The following is an 8,850-nucleotide window of genomic DNA, read 5'->3' as shown; positions in this document are numbered from 1 at the left end:
TTGGTCAATGACATGAGACAAAGTATATGTGAACTGCTGTATGAAAAGTGAATTTACTCTGTAAATCTTCACCCAAATCCTAAAAAAAAAAAAAAAAAAAAAACTCATTTAATGCCTTCCTTCATTGCGTATGGAATCTGAGCTACTATCTGTAACCACAGAATAAAGTAAAGCTACACCTACGGGGAAACAAAATCTTGGCCTTGTTAGACCGTATGAAGAATAACTAAGCTAGACTGGGCAGAGGCAGAATCCATGGCCAATATTAGTCAACTTGGTCAGTCTCCCATATTACTCGACAGACCAATGGGTCTGATTTCTAAGATAGAGACCAAGTATAACCATGTATACTTTGAAAAGGAGAAAAAATTTGAAAAAAAAAAAAAGTGACTGAGATGCCAATTTTAAGCAACACAAGAACAGAGGGAGAAGTTTGGGGGAAAAAAAAGAAAGGTGAGAAACTCAAAAATAGGTAATTTGTTCCTGACTTAAGCTATTTCCATTCACCTCTAATCAGAGCAAGCAGAGTGCTTTAAGTAAGAGAAAGCATCAACACGATCTAACTGAATTTGAAATAAGAATACTTCATCCAGTAATAGCAGAATACAAAATTTTCTCAAGTTCTCCTGGAATCTTTCACCAGTAATCACAATCTGAGCCACAAAATATATTTAAACAAATTACAAAGAACAAAAGTCATAGAAATTATGTTCTCAAATTATAATAAAACAGAAATCAGTAACACAGCAACAGATATACATACATCATAATTTTAATGGTATCGCTCCCACCTATAGATGTTTCTTAATTTATTTAATTAATCCCCTTTTGAGGACTTCTGGATGTTTCCAGTTTTCCCCTATTAAAACTAAGACTAGGATGAATACCTTCGTATATCTATCTCAGTGTACTTAACCTTTATTTTTTTTTTAAGATAAAGTCCTAAAATCTGAATAAATGATATAAAAGGTATAAACTTAGAGCTCTGCTACATGCTACCACACTGTATTCCATAAAGTGAAAAGTACTACATGTTTCTGTATTTCCTAACCAACATCAGCAATTAAATTAAAAAGTAAGATGAGTAAAAAATGATACCTTATTTTTATTTTATTTAGAAGTTCTTTACTAGTGAGGATGTTTTTTCAAATGTTGATTAGCCATTTCTTTCTACTTTTGTAAATTGCCTATTCGAATGCCTCTGGCATATTTTCCATCAAATCCTGGAGTGCTTGGTTTTTCTTATTACTTCTAAGGTTTTTAGATTAAAAATATTAATAACACTGTCATATGTAACAATGTTTTCCACCTACTTATCATTTATTTGCCTTTGTAGATTTTTTTCTTTCTTCTGCTACACAAATTTACTTTTAAGTAGTCAAATCTGTGAATATTTCCCTTTAAAATACCTATTTCTGATGACATGATTAGATATAAATTGTTATGCTTTATTTTTAGGCCTCTACATCTTTATTCTTAAATCTCTAATTCCTATCTATTAATTTAATGACAGAGAAGCCACAAAATTCTGTAAGTTATGCAAGAAAGGATATTTTCAAAAACAGAGTAATTCTAAATCCAGAAAAATCTTAGTCATTTAAAACCTTCCACAGTTGCTTCCTATCACATTCAGAAGACAACCTGAGTGCTCATGAGGCCCTCCCTACTGTGCCCTGCTGCTCTCTCACCTCACTGCTCCCTCCTCTCCCCTCTCACTCTACTAGCTTCTTCACCTGCTTTCTTGTTGCTCTCCAAGCAGGCCAAGCTTATTGCCACTTCAGGGTCTTTCCACTTGCTGTTCCCTCTAATCAGTGCACTCTTCTGCCAGATTTCTGCACGGCTTGCTCCTGACTTTGTTGAAGTCAAATGTTTCCTCCTCTGAGAGACCTGCCCCAACTATGTTATCTAAAATATTTGGCAAGTTGCCCCAGAGTCAACCCTACCCTGCCATAATTATATTCCCTTATGCCACTTTAATTTTCTTATTTGCACTTATCCCAACCTGATATTACATATCACTTATGAATTCCCTGTCTCCCACTGGAATGGAAATGACAACAAGGGCTTTATCTGCTTTATTTATCAGTACATCCCCACTACTTACGTAATTGTTGACTAAAAATGCTACTTACCGTTGTTAAAACACGCATAATTGTGTCTATATGCCACCGTTTTGAAGGTGCATACCTAAGAAAACAATGCACAGGTGAAAAATTGGAACCTGTAAACTATACTGTGTTCCATTACATTTGAAAACCCCACCCTAGTCTTTTTTTAGGTTCTTTGTTTAAGTGATTACATTTAGAAGCATTTCACTTTCAATTCTAGCTAAACCATTAGCCCATTTCAAAGGTGATGAAGTAGTATACAGTCAAACTCAGATGCTTCACATAATACTGCAGTAAGAGTTAGTGAGCTGAGAAATGGGACTCTGTCTCCAGTTTCTCAGACAATAAAACATACATTCTACCTTCTGCAAGAAAAGGCAGAGAAGGAGAGTAAAGAAAGGGGACTGTTCCCACATCTAGACATTAGGACTAGGAACTCATTCCCTTAAATTCAGGGTGCAAAGAGGAGAAACAGTAACTCAATTACTAAAATCTTGAAATACTTCTCCCTTAAAAGTTTCACTAAAATTCAGATGCTATAGCAATCTACTTCCACAGCAACACTGCCTTGGAAACCCAAGGAGGGGTCGTTATGAGTTGGGTCCGACTTAGACGGCACATAACAACAACATAATCTTCCTATTCTTTTCACAGAACAGATAGAATGGATGAGAGGTTAAATAACAGATAAAGCAGAAGACTTTATAAAAGTGAGACTTTTTTTTTTTTTTAGGAGGTGTGAGTTAGCATACTTTAAATATGCTAGCCACAACGGTCTATCTCAAAGCTAACTTATAATTGGGAGTTAGAAATAAATATTAATGTGCTTTGAACATGTTTACAGCATTTCCCCCACGTTTTACATCATGTTTTCAGTAAGTCCCAAGCATCTTTGACCAGTAAAGGGAAAACTTAAAATCTTACTTTTCTGCAGCAAGAAAAATTCCAGATGCACAGTCTGCTTTAAATTCTGGCTCACATGAATCCAGAAAATAAAGTAATTCCTTCATCATGCCTCGGATATTATTCCCATTCACCAGGGCAAAACTTAATTCCATTGCACGCCTTGCAGGGGAAGAGAAACAGTGGTGATATTTACAGTGGGAATGAAACAAAGCACCAGGTATGCTATCACTGTTAACAAGCAGCTCCGGCGATGTGCTCATGTCCTTGCACAATTGTGGCCTCCCTACCTCTGAAACAGATAACCAAGTAGATTTATTTTTATGCAATCAAAGTTAGCTTTAATATTTTGAATCTTAATTCAACTTTTTTTTTCCCTAAAAAAAAAAAAAAAAGTCCCTAAGAGATATATTATTAAAGACCAAAACTGCAGTTTGGGTTCAACAGTCCATTCTATGAAGCTGAAATTCTAGAGACTGAGAAGGCTCAAAATGACAGGCAACAAAATTATTACCCAATGTTAACTCCACTCTGTATCAGTCTTCCAAAATGTGATCTATTAAGTTACCACACTCGACTTTTATACCCCACTTCTGTCCAAAGATGACGTAAGCTACTTTGTATCAAAAAGTATGTAGGAAATTAGAATTTTAAAAAATTGAAAGAGACAATGAGGGCCAGGAAAAGGGAAAATAAAATTTTAATAACTATGCTCTGGTGGCGTAGTACCTAAGGCATCTGACTGCTAACCAGAAGGCTGGTGGTTCAAACCCATCAGCCACTCCTCAGAAGGAAGATTGGGCGATCTACTTCCTTAGTGATACCACCTTGGAAACCCAAGAAGGGGACTGGGAGTCAGAAATGACTTGACGGAAGTGAGTTTGGTTTTTTTTTTTCATTTTTATATTTAATATAAATATACTATTATATGCTAAAATACAGTTTTTATAACTGCCTATCAAATTTGGCAACCAAAGCGAAAATAGAAATAGTTAACATATAAAAGTTATGAGGTTACTTTATGTATCTTTGTATTTGGCTCAATTATTTCAGGCATGCTATATACAAGAAAATCAACTTAGTAAATACAAAATACCTTCATCTTAGCTAACACACAAGCAATGAAAATTCAATTCTTCCAGAATTATAGCTAACACATATAGTATATTTAACTACTTTACACATATTTATTCAGTTAATCGCACATGACCCTATTAAGTGAGTACTTTCCATACAAATTTTACACAGGAAACTAAGGCACTACACTGGTAAATAACTTGATCAAGTCATGCATCTATGAAGAGAGACCCAGGATTTGAAATGAGGCAGTCTGGCTCCTGAGTCTGAGCTCTTACTTTGCTTTATATAGCCTGTCAGAGAGACACAGGTATTACCTTTTCAATTCAAAGTCCAGTAATGAGCTATCAAGAAAGAACATGAGTCAAAGGTTTGACTTCTATTCCTAGGTCTGCCCCTTACAAATGGTAAATGACAAAGGGTAAGTCATTTGATCCCTATGGGACTTTAACTAATGTGTTAATTAAAGACAGAGTTAACTGCTTAGTCTCTCTCACAGGCTTCCTCTGAGAACTAACTGAGAGGTGCTTATATAATCCTTCACAAAGCACTATATAAAAAAGTTGGTGTCACTGAGTTTGTATCTTTTTATCTTTATATTGTCCACGTGATCAGCACCTGTTCTTGCAAATGAAAGGAACTCAATAAATGTTTACATAAATGGTTTCAGAGATCATTAAAATTAAATTTGTTCTGGATTTGAATATCCACATTTTAAAACCTAAAAATTCACTGAGGCCAAGTATAGCAAGGTTTTACAAACATTTGGAGTTCTTCCAAGAAGAGAACCAGTACTGCTACTCCATAGAGAAAAGAAATGTATGCTTTTTGAAAGTGCTATCTGCTGTCTAACCATACTTCCTAAAGTCAGCCTGTTCTAAGAAACATGGCTGACTCCAGTATCTAGGACACAAGTACTGTGAGACACGTGTGCTGTCAGCAATTTGAGTTTCAGCATCGTGATAAGACACTACGCCGATGGATCACTCCTCGTATTCATCCTCCAGCACACAAAGCAGTACCTCTGTTAAATAAACATCTACCCAGTTCATCTGTATGTGTTCTATTTATCAATAAACCAAGGACACTTTCAATATTAACTTCATTATTTCTTACTGACATCCTTAATTGACCCAAACTTTTAAAAAAAGGATTCTTCTTTTTAAAAATGGATTCACTCTGCAGAGACAGTTCATCTGTGAACATAACTGACCAATGGCACAAATGTTATTCTGGCTCTCAGAACTATACCAAAGTATCAGATGAGAGAAGCATACAACTATCAACAATGTTTCCCTCACTTAATAACAAAAACTGATAAAAATACAAAGTTTGTTACCGTTTTATTGAGACATCCAAATCTTTTAGACAGTCCACGATCGTGCTTCGGTGCCTCTGTACTGCATTATGATCTGTCTGCACAGTTTTCAATAAAGATGTGAGAGCTACATACCTACATGAAAGAAAGTTGCAGAGTAACAGAATGTAAATGCAAAATTTAAGGTAAATTTCGTCTGACTACATAATGACAAAGAAGATGCCTAATGACTAGGATAAAGCATATGTTATTAAATATTTAATAGAGAAAGTTGGTGAATACAAAGGTAACATCTTAAAAGCATAATCTAAACCAAGAGAAGCCTTGGGCTCAGATTTGCATTCATAATCAAGTTCATTTAAAAAGTGAGGACTCGCTTATTTCAAATTCTTCCAAATGTTGTTAGGTGCCAACAAACAGGTTTCAACTCACAGAGACCCTATTTCCAACACAATGAAAGCAATGGCCTGTCCTATGCCATCTTCACAGTCATTTTAGGCACTGTGTCAATTCATCTCGTTGTGGGTGGGTCTTCCCCCTTCTACATTACCATGCATGGTATCCTTCTCCAGGAACTTTTGAAAGTGCTATCCTTCTGACAACATGACCAAAGTATAAGAGACAGAGACTGGCCATTCTCAGTTCTAAGGAGCATCCTGGCTGTACTTCTTCCAAGGCAGATTTGTTTGTTCCTCTAGCAGTCTATGGTATATTCAATATTCTTCATCAACATCATTAATTCAAATGCATCAATTCTTCTGTGATCTTTCTTATTCACTGTCAAGCTTTCACATGTATATGAGGCTACTGAAAATACCATGGCTTGGGTCAGGCCCACCTTAGTCTTCAAAGTGACATCTTTGCTCTTAAACACTTTCAAGGAGTCTTTTGCAGCAGATTTGCCCAAGGCAATACATCGTTTGATTTCCTGACTGCTGCTTCCAGGGACATTGATTGTGGATCCAACTGAAATGAAACTCCTGACAACTTCAATCTTTTCTCCATTATCATGAAGTTGCTGAATGGTCCTCTTAGGAGGATTTGTGTTTTCTTTATGCTGAGGTATAATCCATATTAAAGACTGTAATCTTTGATCTTCATCAGTAAATGCCTCAAGTCCTCTTTACTTTCAGCAGGCAAGGCTGTGTCATCTGCTTATCACAGGTTGTTAATGAGTCTTCGTCTGGTCCTAATGCCATGTTCTTCTTCATATGATCTAGCTTCTCAGATTATTTGCTTAGCACACAGACTGAGTAAGTATGGTGAAGGGATACAACCCTAACACACACTTTTCCTGACTTTAAACAATGAAGTATCCCCTTATTTTGTTTGCAGGACTGCCTGTTGATCTATGGACAGATCCCCACTCTTTGCAATGTTGTCCATAATTTGTTATGATCCACACAGTGGACTGCCTTTGCACAGTGGATGAAACACAGGTAAACATCTTTCTAATATTCTCTGCTTTCAGCCAAGATCCATCTGACATCAGCAACAATCTCTCTCTCGTTCCACGTCCTCTTCTGAATCTGGCTAGAATTTCTGATGGCTCCCTGCCTATACCCTGCTGCAACCATTTTAAAAATGGTTTTTAAAATAGTAAAGCATAATAATCATATAGTATAACAGGCCTTTTCAGGCTGCTTTAACATCAAAATGCAAGAGGAAAATTATTCCAATCTCACCACTTTATTTTTATTGCTTTTATTTGATATTAGTACCAAAATAATTGTTTTTATAAAAATACGAATTTAAGATACAAGTATTTAAAAATTCTTTTTGAAGAGGATAATTCAAATTACCACAATGATTGTCGGGGCCGACTCGACGGCACATCACACACACACACACACACACACACACAATGATTACTTCCACATTTTTCCATGCTTAATACGGTAAGAAGGAAAATTTTTTCCCTGGTGAAAGGTGACAAAAAAAGGCAAGCAGGACATATTACATATAGGAAAACAACAAAGAAAAGGTAGTACTAATCAAATCATTTACTTAAAAAGCTAGCTAGAGTTCAAAAAGAGTTTCCAGATTTGCTTGCTAAAATGTTCTATTTTTTTCCTTCTTCATTTTGAACAGGGCTCAAACTGCAGCCAACTGCCATCTGCTCTTATGAATCAAGTTTACTGGGTCACAGCCACATCATCTATGACTGCTTTTCTGCTACAGGGGCAAGGCAGAGGAGAAACCACAGAGACCCCATGGCCTGAAATCTTTACCATCTGGGCCTCTACAGAACAAGTTTGCTGAGGCACGATTTACAGTATAAATAATAGTAAAAAACCATGAGGAAACCCCTCAAATTCTTTACAAAACAGTAGTTTTAAGATTAAACGTGAAAGAGAAATTGTGGGTTGAAGTTCTAGATTTATCAATCAATATATGTGTATGATATTGAGTAAAGTCACTTCTTGAAATCACTGAGTTTCTAATACCCAAGATATTGTTTAGTTGACTTACCTAATATTCTTGTCATTGTTCAATAAGAAACGACCCAGGATATTTATGGCTAGGACCTAAAAAAAAAAGCATAGGTTAAAAATCTAGAAAAACGAAGTATTTGTATTATTTCCTGACTCTACGGATCATTTCCTGGCCACAGATGGGTACAATCTATTTAAAGGTGGTAGTTAGTATGTTACAGACTACTACCAAAAAATAAACAAACAAATATATAATTCTAAAGGCAAATTCTTAAAATCACATTATTTTTCAATAGTAATTGCTGGAATTAGTTCTGTAGTAGAATAGTAATTTTGGTGCAGCCTCTTTGAGGGAAAGCTTGCAATAATGGAAAACATTTAAAATGAAAATATATTCTCCACAGTAACAATTTACTTCGAGGAAGGCATCTGGCAGACATATGAGTATATGTGCGTAAAAATCTACTGCAGTACTATCTGTAATCACAAGTGATGGGAAATATTCTAAATGTCCATTAACATAAAGCTTGTTAAATATACTATGGAATATCCACAAAATGCAATATTAAAAAGAATGAGTCTGGTCTCTACATATAAATACAGAACTATCTCCAAGACAATGTTAGGAAAAAAAAAACAAGGTGTAGAACAAAGTATATGGTATGCTAACATTTCTTTAAAAGGTGAGAGAAGAAAAGAACTAAGCTAAGTTATGCTGGTTAAATTATTTAACTGGATATGATAAGGCTAAAGAAAAAAAAGAACTGTATACAAATACTGTAATGAGTAAATTTGTTTCTTACAAGTGTGCAGGTTAGCAATTTTAGTAATAAATGACTGGATGAATAAATGGATGGATAGACAGGGCAACTCTTCTTTATAAAAGAGTTGTAATTATTTTTTGTAAAAGGAATGAAGAAATAGAAAATTATCATTAAAACACCATCCTAGCTTATGCACAGGGAGATAGCTCAGGGTGCAGAAGAGTATGAAGGGATGGACACTGGGA

The 8,850-nt window shown here is 35.4% G+C and overlaps 1 protein-coding gene and 1 non-coding gene across 2 annotated transcripts in view; both read right to left on the bottom strand.

Moving 5' to 3' along the window:
* Positions 1 to 8,850, bottom strand: part of AP1G1 (adaptor related protein complex 1 subunit gamma 1) — a 62,494-nt gene that overhangs the window by 19,158 nt on the left and 34,486 nt on the right. Inside the window, exons 10-13 of the mRNA XM_007940331.2 lie at positions 7,879 to 7,934; positions 5,428 to 5,541; positions 3,033 to 3,173; positions 2,133 to 2,187 (exon numbers count right to left, since the gene is read on the bottom strand). Coding sequence (XP_007938522.1) covers positions 2,133 to 2,187; positions 3,033 to 3,173; positions 5,428 to 5,541; positions 7,879 to 7,934 — 366 coding nt within the window. The remainder of the gene's footprint in view (positions 1 to 2,132; positions 2,188 to 3,032; positions 3,174 to 5,427; positions 5,542 to 7,878; positions 7,935 to 8,850) is intronic.
* Positions 5,016 to 5,101, bottom strand: LOC122149970. The gene has a single exon (XR_006163420.1). It is a non-coding gene; the product is annotated as a small nucleolar RNA SNORD71 (small nucleolar RNA).

This window comes from Orycteropus afer, unplaced genomic scaffold, assembly GCF_000298275.1.
Source record: "Orycteropus afer afer isolate SDZICR_OR568_19922 unplaced genomic scaffold, OryAfe1.0 scaffold00067, whole genome shotgun sequence".
Taxonomy (NCBI): Eukaryota; Metazoa; Chordata; class Mammalia; order Tubulidentata; family Orycteropodidae; genus Orycteropus; species Orycteropus afer.
Note: the sequence above shows the minus strand (reverse complement) of the source record. Positions and strands in the feature narration are given on the sequence as shown.